The sequence below is a fragment of the Pangasianodon hypophthalmus genome, chromosome 19, assembly GCF_027358585.1.
Source record: "Pangasianodon hypophthalmus isolate fPanHyp1 chromosome 19, fPanHyp1.pri, whole genome shotgun sequence".
In the NCBI taxonomy this organism is placed as follows: Eukaryota; Metazoa; Chordata; class Actinopteri; order Siluriformes; family Pangasiidae; genus Pangasianodon; species Pangasianodon hypophthalmus.
This window is the reverse complement of record NC_069728.1, coordinates 4,478,630-4,501,147: the sequence shown is the minus strand read 5'-3', so window position 1 is coordinate 4,501,147 and position 22,518 is coordinate 4,478,630. Positions and strand designations below refer to the sequence as shown.

The window sequence follows — 22,518 nt, the reverse complement described above, 5'->3', positions numbered from 1 at the left end:
TTGCTTTAAGCCCAGAGGCAGATCAAACTGGTTTGTGTGTGAAGTGGGTTTCCAGAGAGAGAGAGAGAGAAAGGGCGGGTACAGCGGGAAGAAGGAAGAGAGAGAACGGTGGAGAAAGAAAGGGGGAAATGTTTGCAGGACAGGATGAAACAACTTGCCTACTGCACAGAAACAGACATAGCTTTAAAAACTGAAAAATATCTCTCTCGGTCACAGTCACACACACACACACACACACACACACAAACACACAAAGCTCTTAGCCTTTATCATTTTCGGTTTTAGTAGGTGTTCTTGCTGCAGCTTTGTTTGCCAAGCCACTTCTCACATTTCCGCACCCCCTCCCCCCTTCAGCTTAAGCCAGTCACAAAGCCGCTCTCCGTCACATGACCATTCCTAACTGGCTCAACTGTCTGGTTGCCTAGGACACTGAGCTTAAGGCAAAGGGGGAGGGAGAGAAAAAGGAGAAGCAGAAATTCAACAGAAGCCATTTCCAAGCTTCTAGCTCAAGAGCATGGAACTTAGTACAGAGCAGAAAGCAAGCAGAGAGGAGCAAGAATGCCAAAGAGGAGCAAGTGGTCGCTGGGGAGGGGAAGAGGTTAGGGCCTTGCTCGTGGTGTGGAGGGAGAGGGAAGCCTGGGACGAGAATGAGACCAAGGCCAAGTATGAGGCCATCTCGAGCCGACTAAGCGAGTTGGGCGTGCACAGGGACTGGCTGAGCTGCCAGGCACAAAGCAGAGCCATGGCACTACCCGACTGGAGACCTCCAGCCATCCGGACAGCGATGGATAGCACCACGGTAACCCAAAGGTCTTACGAGATGGATGAAGAACAGACCAGTCCTTCCAACAGAAGACAGGTCAACGCTTCTCTGAGCAACTTTCAGGAGGGTAAATATCCAACACTGCCACAAACTAGACTGTTTTTTTTTTTTTTTTTTTTAATAATGAGGGACTTTTCTCTTTAGAACATTTTACCCTTTAACTGACTTATTTCCCAGACATTTAGACGAACAGTACCTCAGAAATTATTATTATTATTATAAATACTTTGCTGATAAAATAAAATCTTTTTTTATTTTTTGTTGTTTCAATGTCATTCTACAGACCAAGATGAATGCTTAAAAGCACCAAAAATAAATATTTCAAACACAACTATGTTATATTCCTTTAACATTTAGTTCATACCTCAGAAAGCTACCCATCTATTCACTTTCATCATGTTTTCATGTGAGGACAGTGTAGAAGCCCTGCATTATTAATAATTTAACAAAAGACCACCAAACAGAGGAACCCTAAATAAAGCTCATTTTTACCATTTGTACTACTCATCCTCCAGATTTCAGACTAAACTCTCAGGTCAGTATTGGTTTGGCTTGCGTCTTCTTATAAAAACATGGCCCAGAAGATGAATAAATGTTTTATATGGTTAAGGTTAAGCTCTAAATGCTACCGTGTTCACACATGGTTTGATTTCATACGTGATTTCTGCTAGAGGAAGGCCTCTATTGCATTTGTTTGCAAGTGGAAATGTCTGGCGAATCCTCTCACATACTTTTACGGGCTGTTTCAAACATGTCAATCGCGTGGTCTGCTATCGAAACAAATGTACAAGAGAAACGAGGTGACGAATGAAGCTATGAAAAGCAGCTGCTTTCGTCTCTGCTGTTATATCATCACCTTTATCCATTAGCCTAGCTGTGGAGAACTCTACCAGTCAGCACGATTTTTTTCCAAACAGTCTCGTAATGATTATGTATTTTCCATCAAGGGTCTTTTGCATTCACGCTACAAATGTTATGTGGTCATATGCGTCCCAGACCACCTCCAAAGGGGGTTTGAGTGATCGGATCACAAGGCATCTCTGAGACATATTGGACCCCCATTTACACCTGTACTTAACACTGTCCACTTACAAATCAGATCACCCAGGATGCATGTTATTGCCAGGTGTGAACGTGGCCTTAGCTCAGCTTCATTACATACAAAGGACTCTATGTAGAATGGTCCAATTCCTGTGCTAGTTTAGATGACCTCTAATTTCCACCGTTTTCTCTTATACAGGGAGTGGAGATCAGCATTTTGTTCCTCTCTCAGGTATGGAGGGAGGGAGACACTGGTCTGATAAAGAGATTCGGGCTCTCCTCAACATCTGGGCTGACCGCGAAATGCAGGTGCGGCTGCAGAGCACCCACAGAAACAAGGCGATCTTCCAGGAGATGGCCCGCCGTCTGGAGCTCCAGCATGGAGTAGTGCGAGACTGGAGACAGTGTCGCACCAAGTACAAGAACCTCAAATATGACTACAAAGTCAGCAAGAGCCAAGGTCGACCTATGCGTTTCTTTGCAGAGGTGGATGCAATCCTGCAGGGTAAGGACATTGAGGATTTCCTAGATGAGGAGGAGGATTCTCCCAGGAAAGGAACAGAAGGAGACCAGACAGCTGCAAGAAGAGAACCAGGAGAAGCTCACTACATTAAGATTGATGATGGTAAGAGAATAAACATAAGCTAAGAAAATGCTAGGTATTTCGATGTTTTTTTGATAAACAAAGTACAACCTATACCTAAAGTCTGATTCAAGTAGTTTTTCTTCCCTAGTTTTACTTCTCATTTGCTTTTAGCACTTCTCATTCCATTACAGATGAGAGTCTGGCAGATATGCAAACAATAATAAATACCGGTTCTCATCACCTCATCACGAAAGATACAGGTGCGTCATCAGATCAAAAGACCAACAACTAGTTCAGTAGGTGTGGTAACGCTGTTCACAATTATACACATTAACTGAATTCCTGATCTGCTATTTCCAGGTTCAAGCATATCACCAGGGGCTAGAAGGCCATCAGACGAGGAGAATGTGATCACGGTCCATGACTCAGGCCGAAATTGGTCTGAGGAGGAAGTGGCAGCGCTGCTCAATATCTGGTCTGAGGAAGGAATCCAACAGCAGCTGCAAGGCTCGACCCGAAACAAGGATGTGTTTGTGCAAATATCACGCCGGCTCCTTCAGCAGGGGGTGGAGAGGGACTGGAAACAGTGTCGTACCAAATACAAGAACCTGAAATATCTGTACCGATCCTTGCAGAGGGGCAAGGCTGATATTGGAGACACTCGGCGCATCATGAAGTTCTACGAACAGCTAGACAGCATTCTGTCCCAGCCAGTCAGAGGCTTATACAGAAACTCTGGGATGTTCAGTCCTCCCACATTAGAGGAGCACTCCATCTGTGAAATGCCTACACATGAGGATAGTGACATCATTGCTGTCGGATATGATCAGCAGACCATGGACGATGCCATTTTAAGAAGATCTCCAGGCATCGCCACAAGAGCTTTCCAAAATGAGGCTAGAACAGATGCCATTCTGAGGCCAGAGGAACTCACTGGGGTGGAATATGAAACAGAGGATCAGTTAAATGGCATGCTGGTGAGGTCAAAAGATGGCGTTCAGACAAGATATGAGGAACGGCCTTTGTCCAGCCATTCTGTCACAGCAAGTACATATGGAGCAGGCCAGGAGTATAAAGTAAACACAGGTAATACACTGAACTAGAGGGATCTGTACCATCATTTCATAACAATTCTGCTCAAGTGTACAGGAAATAAAGTGTGTGTGTGTGTGTGTGTGTGTACGCACATGCAGGTGACACAGAGACAGTCACAGAGAGAGAGCCTGCCGGGTTGAGAAGAGGAAAAAAGCGGAAGGCCACAGATGAAGGTCCTTCAATCTTCTCATTTTAAAACGAGGATGTCATTATTAATTAAAAAACAAACAAAAAAAAACTCGACTGTGACCACAGTCTTAATACAAATATCTTAAGTGTGAAAAGAGCAAGACAAAATCACAAGTCACGATATCTTGAAAGTCCCAATATCTTTCAAGGATAGTAAAAGTCACATGGTTTGTGCAGCCATGTGCAGAATCTTCTTATGGGGAAAAAAAACTATTCAATCTAGAGCCATGAAGGATTCTTCAGTTTGGCCCTCTGGAGAAACCCTGGAAGGTTCTATGCAAAATGCTACAAAGAGGGTTTCGGGTGTGTGTGTGTGTGTGTGTGTGTAATTAACACTTAATTTATTTAAAAAAAAAAAAATTATATATATATATATATATATATATATATATATATATATATATATATATATATATATATATATATATATATATAATAACATTAGGTTATAACTCAGACTCAAAAGGTAGCAGGCCAAAGTACAGAACACAAAGCAATTAATTCGAACTAAGATAAATTCATGTGACTGAAAGCTGTTTAGACTCTTGATCTCTGCAGAAAGTCTTTATAAAAGACGTTATACATGATCATGGATCATAAATTACACAAGGAAACCCATGCTGATATGAATTTCTTTCGATCCTTTAATTCTTGTGTTTACAGATTACAGTGTTTTCAGCAAAAGGTTTCAGGAGTGCGTTGATGACGGAGACAGCAGCACAGACTGGTCTGAGCACGTTGACTATCAGTGCAAAGAGGAGCAGGATCAATACATTCCGATTATGGAGATCAGCTCTGTGCGCTCCATGGCCGACACTAACGATAACCTGGTGAGCTGATACAACACATCAGTACACGACCACTCAGTAATCCAGGGGTTCACAAACTAAGGGTCATGACCCCGAGACAGGTCACTTGATTTACAGATAGGTTTGTGAGGAAAAACTCTCAATCTTCACTTTTTTAAATCATTTATATTACAAATTATTATTAGAAATATGACTCATTATGAAGATTGTTTTTGTGCGATAAAATGGTTGTTTAAAATGATATGTGCTTTTTTTTTTTTTAAAAAGTATTTTCCTGACATGCTCCACTAGAGTAGGAATTCAGTAATAGAAATGTGCAAATTACTCATCTATCTACCTCCAGTACACAAACTAGTGTTGTGTCTCAAATTGCATCATCATGCACTATTCTAGACTGTCACTGAGTACTAAGACTAACTGGTTTTCCTATTACAGTTAGTGTTTAAATTTTAAAAACCTCTCATGTACCCTTTAAACCTACCGAAGAGCAAGTTTTGTGTACCAATCTTCTGGATTTTCTAGATTAATAAATACTGTTGAATGTAGGGTTAGAGTTTGAGATTTGAGATGCAGCTCATGACAACAGTCACGACGACGGCGGAAAGTTTTAACAAAGTTCGCCAGTGTGTTTAATATCTCCATGATTGAAATCGCTAAACATTTTAAGGTTAATTTGGAAACCTGACAAACAGAGATGTTTTAGCTCTGATGTGCCAACTAGTGAATGCCACATCTAGGCTAATCTTCCAGTTGTAAATACAATAGCAGGGGAGTGTGTGAAAAATTGTACTCATATTGCCACTGCTTCTGCACATCCACGCAAAGCCATGCATCAAGTAGTTCGGGTCGGGTTGTATCACACCACCCTGGCGTGGATTATCTTCCTGCACCCTGTTATGTTTTAATTCCTTTTGTATCGTTGGAAACAGGTCGTGAAAGTGCCCTTTCAAACACACACCCTGACTTTTTGAAAAGCTGCGTCAAGAAATGCAAATTCACCTTTCCCTCTAGACTGGTATGTCGATGCAAGGAATATTACTTTGGACTTTTTAGTCACTTATGTTACATATATGTTAATGACTTAATAAAGTATTCAAATGTTACAGCAGTCCTAAATTATAAAGCTGGAATTTAAAAAAAAAAATGTACAGTGGTCAAAGCTTATGGTTGCAGAAAATTCATAATGTCCATTTAGGGTTGTTTGCCCATGAAGTTTAGGAACCCCTGCAGAAACCAGGAATGAAAGCCTTTAAACTGATAACATTGTTTATAAAAAGTGAATCTTAGTCCTTGTTTATTCCATATATATATATATAAATACATCATTCAAATCTTCCTCTAAATCAATTCTATAGACACAAAAGTTGGTGGTCCCAGTTTGATCAGCTGTTAAAGAGAGGCTTAAATCTCCTATTAAGACCGCGTGCACTGGAAGCTTGCACATGAGATTCATTTCAATCAGGAAGAGTTTCTAAAGTATTGGCACCCCCAATCTCGGGGAAAACACCTATAGGAGAAACTCAGCTGTTATTTGCAGAAGTTAACTGAAATCAATTACAGTGTCTCATCAGGTCTATTCTGGTTTTAGTTCAGCTTTTGTGTAAAGGCTGAAAGAGCCTCAGTGACATGCATCAGGAGTGTAAACAGTTAAAACTTACCTGTGCTGCAAAGCTACAAGCCCCAGTGTTATAATCTGTGCCACCTCCAGCTGGGTTGGCCACTCGCCCGCGGCAACACAGCCGAAAACCCCACATTCCTCTCCAATACCGGATTCTTCAAACTCCATGACCAGCACTACTCCAAACTCCCCTCACAATCTACAAAAAACTACAAAACTTCACTCCCCACGCTGCCCGATAATCTCCCAGTCCGACCACGTGCTGCCTCCTGCAGCCGCTTATGCCGGAAGGTACCAACTACAGAAATGGGGGGGGGTTCAAATCGGCTAGAAAAGTCACTTCTGAGCGCTAAAAGCCAAAGTACGATATCAGTTCAGTACAAATCATCAAAACAAAGCTGACTAGTCAGAAGAAAAAGAAAAGGTGGATTAAAATGTGCAACACACTACTCCCCAGTAGATATCGCAGATCTCTTCAGGAGAATCTGCAGAGTTTTAAAACAGTATCTGATTGAGCAACACTTCTCCACAGAGCACCGCGCGAGACTTTTCCACGTGGTGAAGATGGCGTCACTGCCTGTTTTTTTATAAAGTGTCGTAACTCGGTTTTCCTCCTCGCGCTTTCCTCGCGTGCTGCTCCGTTCAGAGCGCGAGCTCACTGCCTGCAGGAACAAGCTCAGCTTCAGCTACTGCGTACAGTGGTGTCTGTGGTTGATGATAATCTTCTGGTTTTTTTGCAGGACAACAGATTTGGAACCGAAATGGCGTCGACAGCAGGTATGTAGTTGTGTAAAGTTTGCAGTGCAGTGCATTGTGTGTGTGTGTGTGTGTGTGTGTGTGTGTGTGCGCGCGCACGCCATGCTTTGGCCAGGGTGCAGAGACAACATGAAGAAGTGTTGAACCAAAAATCACCTGACAACTTTAAAGTTTGTTTCCTGTTATGTTTCCTGTTTATGTTTATGTTTATGTTGGGTACTTGGTCATTCTGCATCATTATGATCACAGCACTAATGATCACATGCAACACAATAAGATTTGATCAAGTTCACGTGCAACACAATACATATTTCATGGCTTGATCAGATTTGGTGCATTATTAGTTCTTGATCAGTTCATCTACTTGAACGCACAAAAACCTGGTGCATGTCGCAGCATGTGATCATCCAAATCACACAACTCCACTGGGCTCCTCATGGGGGGAAGAAAAAAAAAATCCTGTTATGCCTGCTTGTGATTCCATGCATTTATGAAATGACATAACAAGATACACAATAGAGTTGTGGATGATATTTGAGTAGGCTAAAAAAATATGATGTAATGTGTGTGTGTGTGCATTTATGTGGGCTTTTAATTCAAAATGATTAGTCTGTTTTTTTTTTTTTTTCTTATTAAGCATTAATTGCAAACATGTGCTTTTCAACAGACCTGGTCAAGGGCGAAAATCTCATTTCAGCTTAAGGGGAACAATAAACACTACATTCTCTCAAGACATCAAAAACATTCAGGACACCTTAATTACTCCTGCATGACTACTAAATATATTTCAGTTTTTTTCTTTTTTCAGAGCCACCCATTCATTCATTCATTCATTATATCAAACCTCCATTAGGGCTTAAGCTATGCAGTGGATTAAACCACTGTGAGGCGTATTAGTGGGGTTGCATTCTTTTTAAACGTTGTAAAACTGGTTTCATGTCTGTAATTGGTGCACCTGCATTCTTTACGCATTATACTGTTTTACAGAATTATTCTGACTCTGATAAATTAGGAGGTGAGGGGGGAATCATGTTTTTTCCAGGGAACTTCTGCCTATGGAACTGGTCATCATTTAATGAGTTCCTGCTGCTCTGCTGTTCTTTCTCTACCTCTTTGTAGAGCTGAAGCTCGGCAAAAAGCTCAGCGAGGGCAAGACCAAGCAGATCTTTGAGCTGCCGGACATGCCGGGCCAGGTTCTGGTCCAGTCCAAAGACCAGATCACGGCGGGCAACGCAGTGAGAAAAGACCAGATGGAGGGAAAGGCAGCGATCTCCAACAAGACCACCAGCTGCGTCTTCAAGCTCCTGCAAGAAGCTGGTGAGCTCGGTCACAGGGTGAACAGCTGCTTCAGTGTGTCTTCATACAGTCTATAATGTAGTGTTTAAAGTTGCACAGTCTGTATTCGCTGTTGTACTTTTAACCTGTAATCACATTATTTTCTTCCTGGGCATTCTCCTGATATAACCAGGTAATACTGGATGTAATAGTGCAGTATGAAGCCTGAACACCAGGATTAGAGCAGTTCTAATCCTGGAACTGCTTTGAATTAATATTTAAAGTTTCCTCTTCTATGGGTCGTTTTTACTGACGTCACTTTGACCTACGCAATTACAAACGTGCTGCATTGTGGGTAACTGCGCCCATTTTGAATCCTTAGCTAAATACCTAATGGATTGGTCCTGTCATGCAGATAGGCCTTATTTCCTGAAATTCAACATATTTCATTTAATTTCTTTTGAAAAACCTTTACAATTTGTTAAAATACAGCAAGAAATACTCCATTAAAAATGTCCTCCATTCACCTTTTTCACCTCAATGACAATTTGTATACATGTACTTTTAACTGTGTAGAGATTCGTCCTGGAACGTCTTTAAGGATTGTCAATATTGCTGAGAATTTTTTTTAATTAAAATTTTTAATTAAGTTGTACATCTCCATTAATCCACCATATCTAAGTTAAACAGTGCATAACGTTTCATTTTACAATAATGAACCATAACCTAGGTGAGGTAATGTAATCAAGGATCGGTAGCTCAGAATTCACAGCATAAAAAAGTCATATTGATGACAGTTTCCTTGGCCATGAGAGTAAAGTACAAGTACTGATAGAGCAAAAAGTTTTGATTAACGGCACCGTGGCTTAGTGGTTAGCACTGTTGCCTCGCACCTCCGGGGATGGGGGTTTGAATCCTGCCTCCTCCCTGTGTGTGTGGAGTTTGCATGTTCTCCTTGTGCTTTGGAGGTTTCCTCCAGGTACTCCGGTTTCCTCCTAAGACATGCATCGTAGGCTGATTGGCATTTCCAGATTGTCCGTAGTGTGTGAATGTGTGTGCACACTGGGTTGGCACCCCGTATTGGCAGGGTGTCCCCTGCCTTGTGTCCCGAGTCCCCAGGCTCCCCGATGACACTGAGTAGGATAAGCTGTACAGAAAATGGATGGATGGATGGAGTCATAATAACCTTCACAACTTTGAAGAATCTTAACTTGTTTTTTCCACCTGGTTGATTGGAACATCCACATGATATATAATCACAGTGTAGCAGTCTTCGCACAGAGATGTGGCGTTTGTGTAGGGAATCAAAATGGCAGACAGCAAAGTACACACATTTTTGACATCACATGAAAGCAAAGGATAACACTGGCCTAATTCAGAAGTATCTCCTTTTAACACATCACTTGTAGTTAATTGGAGTAACCGCACCCCATCTCTGTAGCTCGTGAGAACACTCGTGTTTGTTAAATCATTACCTTGTGACTCGTGCTTTCTTGAATTAAATGGAATGTGATTCACACGCCTGCATAGTACTGAAACGTTCCATCAGCTCTGAGGAACATGTTTGAGAATATGTACTCAGTTCACTCACAAAGTAGCAGTTTATTGAAACCTTGAAACATCATGCACAACAGTAATTTCTTTATACCACGTGCTTTTGCATTTTGTATTAAAATTTTTTTTTAATGTACGCAGTTTCTCACTGATCTGTATCTGTATCTTCTCCTTTGTTCCGTCAGGAATTAAGACTGCGTTTGTAAAGCAGCATTCGGAGACGGCATTCATAGCCAGCCACTGTGAGATGATCCCCATTGAGTGGGTGTGTAGACGCATCGCCACAGGCTCCTTCCTTAAAAGGAATCCAGGCGTCAAAGAAGGCTATCGCTTCTCACCACTGAAGATGGAGATGTTTTTCAAGGTGGGCCTCCACTGGTGGTTTGACAAAGCATCTCAACTAATCCTAATCATTCAGAAGACTATGGTCTGGTCAATATATTGCCACATGCTTAGTAGAGAACATTGAGTGCAGCTTGATAATGAAAGTAAGTGATAGGACTATACCGCGCTGTTATCACTGGGGTGTTGAGTCAACTTGCTGATGAAATAACACGGCTTGGCAATTTAGTAAAACAAAGCAGTTTGGCGCTCAGATAAGTAATAGGTAGCACCTTTGAAAATGATGATCTGTAATCAGTTCTTTGCTCAAGATTGCATAATGGATAGCATCGTTAGTGATCTACTCGTCTATGACAGACCTTTACTCCATATTCGATTAAATGGAATGTGATTCACATGCCTACATATGCTTCCTTGCAGGATGATGCCAATAACGACCCGCAGTGGTCTGAGGAGCAGCTGTTAGCAGCAGGCTTTGAGCTGGCAGGTGTGAAGATTGGCCGCTGTGAGGTGGACATTATGAGTAAGAGCACAGTGGCCATCTTTGAGGTCCTGGAGAAGGCCTGGGCCACGCAGAACTGCACTCTGGTGGATATGAAGGTATTTTAAGACGCTGGACTGGAATGTATTTTGAAGTCAAGTCAAAGCAATGCAGTGTTGTGCCAACCTTTTATTTTATTTTTAATTTTCTCCTTTCCATTATCATGATCATTAGTAAAGGCTTTACTCCCAACATGGACAAATTCTGTTCTGTTTAGATCGAGTTTGGCGTGAATGTGACCACCAAGGAAGTTGTGCTGGCTGATGTGATCGACAATGACTCGTGGAGACTGTGGCCGGCTGGAGATCGCAGCCAACAGAAAGACAAACAGGCAAGTTTCACATTGAACATGAAGCTGTATGTCTGTCGCTTTGTTTTGTGTTGTGTTTAGCGCAATGCTTCAGGTTCCCAGACCAACCCCCTTTCTGTGCACATTTCTGATAATTGCCTTATTCAGCCAATTATAAAGATGTGTCAAGAAAAAAAAGCATGTAAGCATGCAGAGCCAGTGTTTTAGCAGCTGTGTTGGTTTTTCAAGTGTAGACAGTGTAGTTTAGGTGCTTCATATGAACATTTGCTGTATCCTCTAGTACAGCAACAGCCGAGTTTTCTGGAAGGTATTTCTTTGCCATCAAATTGTGATGTGCCCCTGCTAGGTGCAGTCAGGTTAACCTTGTGGTTTGTTTCTCATTTCCTTGTGCAGGTATATCGTGACTTGAAAGAGGTCACACCTGAGGCCATGCAGATGGTCAAGAGGAACTTTGAATGGGTGGCTGAAAGAGTACAGGTACACACGTGCATACACACGCACACACACGCGTGCGCGCACGTTTCCGTTACAGTACTGTTATTGCTGGCATTACTAGATACTTGAACCGTATATTTTTTTTGTTGCTTTTGTTCATGTGCTGTGAGCACGTGTAGTGTGGGTCATAGTAATTCTCGTTTAAAGGTCAGGTGCAGTTAAAAACTTGACGTGTTTAGGAAGTTAAACATTTACATTTAACTGGCCGAAATTGCACAATTTGCCCGTTTGCTCATGTTAACTCTTCCTATCTCTCTGTGTACTTGCCCTTCTCAACCTTCAATAAAATCCATAGCTTTCACAAGACACTTCAGTCTCCGTGAACCTCAACCTTTTTGGGGTTGACTAGTCATTTTTTTATCATTCATTCTGAGAACAGCAATGCTCTCTGCATTTTCAAATCAGAATTTATTGGCTTTAGTCACGGGCCTGTGTGTAAGCGATAGGGTATGGTCACTACAATGGCTCCATCATGTGTCTTAATAGCAGTAGTGCACTAAGAGCATTTTCATATTTGGTCTAATTATCCGAGTCCACACCCAGGGCTGCTACTGGGATAGTTTAGAGGAGAGTCTCATGATCAGTGTGTTTGCTTTCACATAGAAGAATTCTGAACCATGGATCAACTGCACAGTTCTATTTGTTAGTTTAAAAAATGGTACATACTAGGCTTTTGGGTTTTAAATTTTTTTATTATTTTTTTTCTAATTATTATTGTTTAAGTGTTTTTACCAAATTAAAATGGTGCTTTTTGGATGCCTGGATGTCCTCATGCAGGAATACCTGCAAACGAGAAGCCGTTTTTGTATAAGATTTTTAGCCATGCAGGTCGGCACGAGACGTGTTTTTGCAGTGTTCTCTGTGCAAGCGCCCGCACCACAGAGATGAGCTAATTACAGTAACCTTACACCATTCCTATCTAAAACTTCTGAGTTTTTATAAGTTCGGGCCATTTGTGTGTGCTTCTCTCCATATATAAGGCATTCTGTCTCCTCCGCTGACCGAAATAACCCTTTCTCTGCCTTCATTAAAAACTTGGAAAAAGAAGTTTGACCTGACAAGTTTAAATCCAGTCATGTTACTAGCATACGCACGTGATACAGGCCATACCAGGGTTCTGTTGAAGTGAGCCCTGGGACACCATTTTTAAGAGGACCAGTGTACTGAAATCTCAGGACAAATGGCCCGGAGTCCAAAAAACTGCAGGTGTGAATGTTGGTGTTGTCTTAATCCTTTGCTGGAATTCTGTTTGTAACTTGCATGTCTCCACGTGCCTTTAGCTGCTCCTGGAGCCGCAGGTGAGTGGCAGAGTTGTTGTACTGATGGGCTCTACATCTGACATGGCTCACTGTGAGAGGATTCGTAAAGCTTGCGACTCGTACGGAATCTCCTGCCATCTCCGAGTCACCTCTGCGCATAAAGGCCCTGACGAGACACTCCGCATCAAATCTGAATATGAGGGTAAGACAAAAGAAAATAATGTGTGCAGAAACCGGTTTGTAGCAGTTTACTTAAGGCTTAATACAGGGTGTCCCAAAGGTCTCCACACTTAGGGGACTATGTTTTCCACCACAACGTCGGTGGTGCCTTCGTCAGTGGATGTTCATGGATCTCCATTCTTTTTGAATTTGTTAAAAAGTTTGGCAACAGTGTCGTGTGTGATGTGCTCGCCGTGTTTCCCGTTAAAGTCCATCGCAACCTTGCGACAGCTTCCCGATCCGGCCATGAGACTGATTTCAATACATTCTTCTTTTGAAAAAAAAAAAGGCATTCTTAAAGGCTATCTGAAAATTTTAATATAAAGTAAGTATGAAACATTTTGGAAGACATTTTACTAAAGTGTTCATTTCCCCTATGTATGGAGACTATTGGGACACCCTGTAGTATAATGTGCAAGTTACCAATTTGGGTTTTTAATAGAACATGCACAAGTGAAGTTGCATTGTAATCACAGTTGCAGTAAGAATTCCCAATCTTATGTATTACTGTGCTTTTATTTCCTCAGGTGATGGTGTTCCCACCATTTTTGTAGCCGTTGCAGGAAGGAGTAACGGTTTGGGTCCAGTGATGTCAGGAAATACAGTTTACCCTGTCATTAACTGTCCTCCTGTTACATCTGATTGGGGTGCTCAGGACATCTGGTCATCTTTACGCATGCCCAGTGGTAAGGATTCATCTGCTGTATTTGTTCAAGGTACTTTAAGGGCACTAGGGGGTCCCTGGAGGACTAGTGGTTAGGCCTTGGCGCTCTCACTGCTGCGGCCTGGGTTCGATTCCCGGCCAGGGAACAAACCCCAGCCATTGGGGTAGCACATGACAGTGCACTCCCAGGGCCGGTCCCAAGCCTGGATAGAAATTGGGGATAGTTGTGTCAGGAAGGGCATCCGGCATAAAAATTGTGCCAAATCAAAAGTAGAATCAAGCAGAAGTGCGTTACCTTAGTGCTAAGACACATACATACTGAGATCTGTCCTTCTATAACAAAGTTCCATGTTATTGCAAGACAATATCAATAAGCAAAAAGGTTAATGTGCACAGCTAATGTTGTGCAATCATCCTGACAGGGAGCATTTTTAAAATGGTTACATGTTTTGGTACACAAATAACACAAATAATATTTTGCAATCTGGAAGTATCAGTACGAAGAGAAGGAGCCTACAAACCTGTTTTCATTTTGCTGTGACACTTTCCCTGCTGCTGCTTGCTGTAGATCTGATAATCCAATATTGTGGCATAATCTGAGTGTGAAAGCATGGCTCAGTGAGTATGAAGACGTTTGACCGCATGATGAGGCAGGATGTCCTCATGACCTAAAAGCTAGCTTTGTTTTCAGAATCAGCACATGGATGTGTTAGTGATCATGCACTAGCTGAGTAAGTGCTGCATTAACCAGTACATTCTGCAGTCTGTCACATTTGATTGGCTAAGCAGAATGATTTAGATTTAAAATGTTCAAGCAACTGAACTCAAGGAGATTTTTAGAAAGTAGAGTAGGAAGCAATGAGGGGGGAAAAAACTGCAACAATATAAAGTGCTTAGCAGTGGCCAAATTGAATTTTTCCTGAATTGTGGTTGATCTGTGCATCCTGTGGGGGCGAGTGTGTTCTGCAGTGTTGTTAGTTTGTTGGCTCTTCCAGCTTTAATTCCGTTTTAAATTTGCCCTGAGTGGTACACTACACATGTGAGTGGTATGGATTAAGTCACCTGCTTATGCTTTTTCTAGCAGATGCAGTACATTTTAAGGCTTGGCTTTAAGTGTTAGTCAGGTTTGTGGTTGGTTGTTTGTATGTGTACCTTGCCTTAACGTGTCTTTCTCAGTTGCCAAATTACTCCTCCACCCATTCTTTAACATTCTCTCCTCTCTCCTTCAGGTCTGGGCTGTTCTACGGTTCTGTCTCCAGACTCGGCTGCCCAGCATGCCGCTCAGATCCTGGGCCTGACCGATCACCTGGTGTGGGCCAAACTGCGTGCCTCGATGCTCAACACCTGGATCTCTCTGAAGCAGGCTGACAAGAAGCTTCAGCAGTGCAACATCTGAACACACAGCACTTCTGTTTACCCTGAGCCATTCCACCCTTTTAACCATTCCATAACACACGACTACACAACTACAGCATTCAGATTATTGAAGCTTATGATCTAGTGCTGAGTCTAAATAATCTTGTTTGTAGATGAAATAGATTTACAGAAAACATTTATGTGGCCTATTGCTTTACACAAATAAAACAGAACTGTACAAGACTGTCCTCTTTTTAATCAGGAATGGGATTTGTCCTTAATGCAGGTTGCAGAGACACAAGTCTGAATCCTCAAGGATTTTGTCATGAATTTCTTGTCTTAGACAACCATGATTAATTGTGTTGTATGAGTGATCGTGCAGGCTTCAGGTTTACTTATAATTATGGGGATTTTAGCTTCTATTAATGTTCACCTCTAAAACAGAGGGGGGAAAATGCAATTCTGCAATTAACAGAACTTAAAAGTAACAAATAATCCAAAGATGCAAAGGTTTTAACTTCCTTTTTTTTTTTTTCTTTGGAAGAAATGATCTACATTTTCAGTAATAGCATCTGACCACAGGATGCTACTGGCTGGATACAATCATACCAACAGCATACACACACACACACACACACTCTAATCATGTCAGTGACACTGCTGTGCTGAGAAAGAGCCACCATCCAAACAATACCTCGTCAGTGCTGGTCACTTTTCAGTCATGGACAAGGTCGACTAGAGGGGGCTGACGAACAGATTAACACATGGTAAGTGTATACTATACCTTTCACATGTAATGGTATAGTGTACATTTACTATCTGTACAGGGTAGGTGTAACGAATAAACTGGTAACCAAGTGTATAATACTAGGGTGTTTTTCACAGTATTAACACTGCAAAAAGCGAATCTTGAATAAAAGTAAAAAATAATTAATGTCTTATTCCTCTGGCTGATAGGTTTGCTTGAAATAAGCTAAATTCTCTGAAATTGAAAAAAAAAACAAACAGACAATGTTCTAATTATTTAATTAAAATTCCTAACTAATAATCTCATAAGAAATATTAAATAAATATGTCTATAATGAAGATATTTTTAATATATTATTTAATATATTTACAGTGCAGCTTTACAGGAATAACATGTTCTCATGTTGAAAATCACCATGTCATTATATTCAAAGTACGCCCTTCAACTCTACAGATTTCTATTTGAATGGTGTAAAAGACATTGTAGAAAAAAATGATTGTAAAATGAGAGGAGAAAGTGAGTGTCCAGATATAGGGTGTATCTAAAACAGGCTAATTCTAAATGATGCTAAGTAATAAAGGTATTTGACTTTGACAGGCTTCCGTTATTATTATTATTATTATCATTATTATTATTATTATTATTATTATTATTATTATTAAATGCCTAAGGTGAATGGGGCTAATTTATTAAATAAACACTGGTGAACTGTTTATTTTTTAAGGAAATCTATTAAATATAACAAATTTATAATGTCATCACTATCTACTGTCCTGCTGTAGCTATATTTAGCTTTTTTCTTTTCCTTTTTCTTTTTCTTTTTTTTTCTTTTACCTAACTGCAACAAAGCTGATGTATGTAATTAAAGGATAACTTGAAAAATACATCTATACTTTTTTTTTCTAGGTGTTTCTAGCTAGTTTCAGCTAGAAACACCTCATTTGCCATTTCAGTCACACCCATAGTGATCCTGAAGGTATGCCCTCTTTGCCCCACCCATCTACACCTAGAATCAGGAAGTCAGTTGAGAAAGAGCGCTTCAACTCTGCTCTCTGATGATAGTGAAATGGCTGAGGACAGTAATATTGCAGTGGACCATCTTCAGTTCAGCTGTTCAATCTGCCTGGATTTGCTGAAGGATCCTGTAACTACTCCGTGTGGACACAGCTTTTGTATGGTGTGTATTAATGACTTTTGGGATCAGCCTCTTCAGAAGGGGGTATACAGCTGCCCTCAGTGCAGAGAGACCTTCATGCCGAGACCTGTCCTTCGTAGGAATAATGTCATGGCTGAAGTGGTGGAGAAGCTCAAGTGGAAAGACCTAAGCGGCGCTTGTCCTACTCGTTATAGCTCAGAATCGGGAGATGTGGAGTGTGACATCTGCTCTGAGAGCAAAGAAAAAGCTGTGAGGTCCTGTCTGGTGTGTATGGCTTCTTTCTGTAAGACTCATCTCAAACCTCATTATGAATCTCCTGTTTTTAAGAAGCATAAGCTAGTCCAGGCATGCAAACAACTGCAAGACAAAATCTGTTCTCGTCATGACAAACTGATAGACTTCTACTGTCGAACAGACCGGACATTCATTTGTGCATTCTGTATGACAGATGAACATAAAGGCCACAATACGGCATCGGTTGCTTCAGAAAGAACTGAAAAACAGGTAAGAGGTGCATTCTGTGACTCTGTAAGAAACTGTAATCTGATATGAGATGTTCGGATAGACGTGTTAACCCTTGTGTTGTCTTAACTAACACCTAACACCTAAAGCCAAGGGTCAAAAATGACCTGCCGCTGTGTTTAACAGCAGAGAAAACGAGTGGTGTCCACTGATTAAATGCAATCTTTCTACACTCTAAAGAGGGGAATCCCAGATATTCATAATGTTTGTGATGAAAGAAAGGTTGTTTCTTCATGAAAAATAGATTTCAGGCTTAAAATTCAATTAAGCTGCTTTATTTTAGTGGGTTAGTGAAGGTAGGTCATTTTTTTACCCTTAGGACAAAGGGAGTATACATAATGTTAAGACTACACCAGGGTTAATTTTAACAGGGACAGCGGTCAACACCCATAATCCTGCTTTTTTTTTTTTTTTTGTAATGCATGTTGCACAAGTGGCTTGTTTGGTTGCTGGGTGACAGTTTTATTAGTCTCCCTATTCCATACATGCTCTTTACAAATCTTAATCATCATCTTCTTCGGACCACAGAAGCAGATAAGGGATATACAGAGGAAATCCCAGCAGAGAATCCTGGAAAAGGAGAAGAAACTGCAAGACCTTCAACAGGCTGTGAACACTCTTAAGGTAGGTACTAAACCGAGGACTGCTGGAGCGTTTAATTTCAGTCAGTCCTTTCCTGTAAATACGAGCCAATGAGGTTGAGAGGCTGGAACTCAAGCATTCTTCCCCTACCAGAGCTCTTCACAGGCAGCGGTGGAGGAAAGTGAGAGAATCTTTACTGAGCTGCTTCTCTTCATTGAAGAAAAGTGTTATGAGGTGACCGAACTCATCAGAGCTCAGGAGAAGACTGAACTGGATCAAGCTGCGGGACTGCAGGAGCAGCTGGAGCAAGAGATTGCTGAACTTAAGAAGAGAGACACTGAGCTGGAGCTGCTATCAGACACAGAGGATCATGTGTATTTCCTCCAGGTAGGACCTGAAAAGTTAGTTTCTACATTTTTTGTGGAAGTTCAGCCTCTGTTGTAAATATCAAGCGTATGAGGTTTTTCATGTAAAAGTAATAATGATATAATAGCTCTTCCCAACCCTAATGTACAGTAGAACATTCTGTAATGTTGCCACCCTAACACACAGTCTAACACACCCATATCTCCTAGTCTGATGTTATTTCCACAGTAATTAACTTATAGCTTTATTTGTGGTTTCAATATAGAAGTTCCAGACTGTCTGCTCCACTTCTAAAGCTAAGGACTTACCCAGGATGACTATTAATCAACATATTTCATTTGATGGCGTGAGGAAATGTCTCTCGGACCTGAAAGAGCAATTTGAGGAATTCTGCAAAGATAAATTCAACAAAATCAATCCAAATGGTAAAAGAGAAAATGTTCAACCTCATAACATACTAATAAACAATCCACTTACTATATATGATATAGTCTTCCTTTACATGTGTCTATAATGATGGTGTAGACAAATAATACATTTCTATCATCTGCTTCCTCTTTGATTTACACACTTAATCAAAATGAATATACACAGGTTCATGTGACTCCAAGGATAGGTCACTTTATTAGACACACCTACCTTGTAGGTCTACCATGTAGGTAGTACAGCTCACAGTGTGTTTTCCTCATCTTCCTGCCCTTCTGCTATGTCAGGTTTTGGCCACACAGCTGCTGTTGGCTGGAAAGGTTTAACTGCTAGATTATTCTCAACCCAGCAACGCTGCTGTTCATGATACACTTACATCAACGCCATATACGCTATATTGCCAAAAGTATGTGGACACCTGACCATCATACCCATATGTGCTTTTTGAACATGCCATTCCAAATTTATTCCTCCTTTGCTGTTATAATAAGCTCCACTCTTCTGGGAGGCTTTCCACTAGATTTTGGAGTGTGGCTGTGGGGATTTGTGTTCATTCAGCTACAAGAGCATTAGTGAGATAATGATGTTGGTGAGGAGGTCTGGGGTTCAGTCGGTGTTCCAGTTCATCCCAAAGGTGTTCAGTGGGGTTGAGGTCAGGGCTCTGTGCAGGACACTCGAGTTCCTCACCCAACCTTCACACACCATGTCTTCATGGAGCTCGCTTTGTGCACAGGGGCATTGACATGCTGGAACAGGTTTGGGCCTCTTAGTTCCAGTGAAGGGAAACTGTAAAGCTATACCATTCAAAGTCATCCATTTACAATTGTGTGCTTCCAATTTTGTGGCACCAGTTTGAGGAAGGCCCACATTTGGGTGTGATGGTCAGGTGTCCACAAACTTCTGGCTGTATAGTGTACATACCATGTCAGTGTCAATAATGATTAAAAATATGGGTACTCATGATCCTTTGGTGGCCCCCTTTTAATTGATGGACTGATTTATTGTTATAGAAACAGATGGACTATGGTAACTAGCTGTCTATCTATGGATCTATATATATATAGGTTTACCAAATACAATGGCCAGTGAGTTTATATATATTTTATATATTTGATACTGAGACATGTATTGCATCCTGTATGTTTTTTTTTCACTACTTTTGAATTACACTAGAGGTTGTCTATAATGTCATTACTTACATATTTGCCTCTATATCTTACTAGTTGCCAAAATTCAGATGATTTTACCCTGTGAACCAAAGACCAGAGAGGAATTTCTCCAGTGTAAGTGTAAAAATTTTTTTTTTTTTAGTACAACAATTTTTATTAACATAGAAAAAAAAATAAAATTAAAAAGTAAATATGTGTATATATAATGTTTGAATTTTTTTTTTCAATGTTCTTTAGATTTCTGTCTCCTGACCCTGGACCCCAACACGGCAAACGAGGCACTGTGGCTTTCTGAAAACCACAGGAAAGTGTCACGCAGTGGGAAACTAAACCTGTACCCTAGTCATCCGGAGAGATTCGATGGTTATGGTCAGGTGCTGTGTAAACAGGGTGTATGTGGACGCAGTTACTGGGAGGTTGAATGGAGCAGGGGTGGATGGGTATATGTCTCAGTCTCGTATAAAGGGATCAGCAGGAAAGGACGTGGTAAGGAATGTTGGTTTGGACACAACGCTCAGTCCTGGAGTCTGGAGTGCAGTTCCACTCTGTCGTTCTGGCACAATGACATTCAGACAAAGATCTGTGGCCCATTATCCTCCAGAATCGGAGTGTATTTAGACCACAGTGCAGGAGCTCTGTCTTTCTACAGCGTCTCAGACACAATGACTCTCCTATACAGAGTCCAGACCACGTTCACTGAGTCACTCTACCCTGGTTTTTGGGTTAATGCACTTGCAACTGCTAAGTTGTGTTACTCTGTAGAATGACAAAAACACATTAGAATGTTGTCATTCTGAATATTTGTTATGAGAAAAGTGTTATGCAATTGTGTAACTGATTGCACATGGTTTGTGTTTTATTACTGGGATTATGAAATCAGTATGTTTCAGTAAGTACTGTGGTGGGTCAGTGGTTAAGGCTGATTGGAAGGTTGTGAGGTCAAATACTGACGGTGCCACTGCTGGGCCCTTAAGCGAGATGGCTCAGTTTAATAAAGGTGCCTGTTACATGAATAAATGTAATTAACATAAGAACAAACCAATTTAAATATTTGTTGCTGTAAGATGATATTTTTTTTAAAAATAATGACAATATAATAGATATTTATTTCTTTAATGAACGTAAATTACCAATTCAGCAAGTAGAAATAGTTTTATGTTTGATGCTAATATTTATGCTCACAGAGAATCTATTATATGTCTATGATATGGCACACTTTTGAAAGTGTGTGTGTGTGTGTGTGTGTGTCTGTTTAGCCATTAAACCATTTTATTCATGTAAGTAGAACATGTGTAGGGTTTTTATATGTAACCTGATAAAATTAAAAACGTCTAAGACTAAGACTAAGAGAGAATGTGGTGTTAATTTTATGTTTTAATTCAAGCATATTAAATTAACCATAAGTCAAACAAGGTATTTGCTGAATGATTTTGAATTTTCTTTTCTTTTTGGAAAAATAACGTTTTCGTGCTATTATGATAAATGATAGACAAAGTGACAGGGGTTCAATCCTGAGCCTGGGGTCCTGTCTATGCAGAGTTTCGTATGTTCGCCCTGTGTTTGCTTTGGGGTTCCACCAGGTTCTCTGGTTTCCTCCCACTGTCCAAAAACATGCAGGTAGGCGGATGCTATGGCTATGCTCAATTGCCTGAAGATGTGAATGTGTGTGTAAGTGCATGTGTACAAGGTTCCCTGCAATAGACTGACAATCCATCCAGGGTGAATTCTCCCGCCTTGAGCACAGTATTCCTGGGATAGGCTCCAGATCCACTGTAACTCTAACCAGGATAAAGCAGTTAATGAAGATGATTGAATGAATGACCTATAAAAACACTTCAGCTAAAATGTTCATTCTAGTATCATTAAAACTGATGCTTTAAGAGAAATGTACTGGCCTCTGTAACATGTCAACATGACCCAAATTAATGTATTAACCAGTTCGGAAAATTCTCAGCAAGGAGCTGGTCCACCCTGCTTGTAAAATATTAAGAAATAATACTAGGATTAAGGTGTTTTGTTGCTTAATCAATAACAGAGGAATCAAAAATCTGGCTGCCACCATTGCTGGCAACAGGTTACACTCCAAAACAATAGAGAAGTGAAGAAAACATCTAAAAAGGAATGGGATTAAGCAAGAAAGAAGACAAAGGTGGATTTACAGCACTGGAGAAGGCTGAGAGCAGCCGAAAACTGGTGCTAAGCTCACTCTGCTTCTGCTTAATATCTGATTACTCTGCTTGAGAGGTTATTGTGTAATTTGTTATCCTCATAAAAATATGTTATCCTCCCAACCTGTGATATTACGACACTTATTATAACACTTAGACATCTGCCTGTGCTAAGCCTTGTGTGTTTACTTATTAGAAAGCAATTTGAAATCTCAGTAGAAAGTACAGTGTATAGTTTTGTTCTGTTTCTTTTGGTACCAGAGTGACCCCAATGCCTTTGACGGCCCATGACAGGGCACAGAAGTATAGGATATCATTTTGCAATATGAGTAGAAGAAAACAATTCTGATTTTTTTTTCACCATTTTTATTGATTTAGCTATTTATACAGTCACACTAGAAACTATGTTAGTCATATAGCCATATCCTGTCAAAACAATACAGTCAGTC

The 22,518-nt window shown here is 40.7% G+C and overlaps 2 protein-coding genes across 2 annotated transcripts; both read left to right on the top strand.

Moving 5' to 3' along the window:
* The first annotated feature begins 499 nt into the window (after positions 1–499).
* paics (phosphoribosylaminoimidazole carboxylase, phosphoribosylaminoimidazole succinocarboxamide synthetase) lies at positions 500–15,175 on the top strand. The gene is made up of 17 exons (XM_026944442.3): positions 500–890; positions 2,064–2,489; positions 2,642–2,710; positions 2,811–3,536; positions 3,644–3,718; positions 4,398–4,568; positions 5,473–5,558; positions 6,252–6,522; positions 6,678–6,938; positions 8,037–8,234; positions 9,932–10,110; positions 10,509–10,688; positions 10,847–10,960; positions 11,333–11,416; positions 12,715–12,895; positions 13,440–13,598; positions 14,806–15,175. The coding sequence occupies exons 1-17, from the start codon at positions 515–517 to the stop codon at positions 14,970–14,972; spliced, it is 3,723 nt and encodes a 1,240-aa protein (XP_026800243.2). The 5' UTR covers positions 500–514; the 3' UTR covers positions 14,973–15,175.
* Positions 15,176–15,342: 167 nt separating this feature from the next.
* On the top strand, positions 15,343–22,460 carry LOC113545181 (E3 ubiquitin/ISG15 ligase TRIM25). Its single transcript, XM_026944381.3, is given in 7 exon segments — positions 15,343–16,714; positions 16,716–17,340; positions 17,887–17,982; positions 18,094–18,327; positions 18,572–18,731; positions 19,956–20,015; positions 20,139–22,460. Coding segments are annotated over 7 exon segments (1,761 nt in total). The 5' UTR covers positions 15,343–16,658; the 3' UTR covers positions 20,669–22,460.
* Positions 22,461–22,518: the final 58 nt, after the last annotated feature.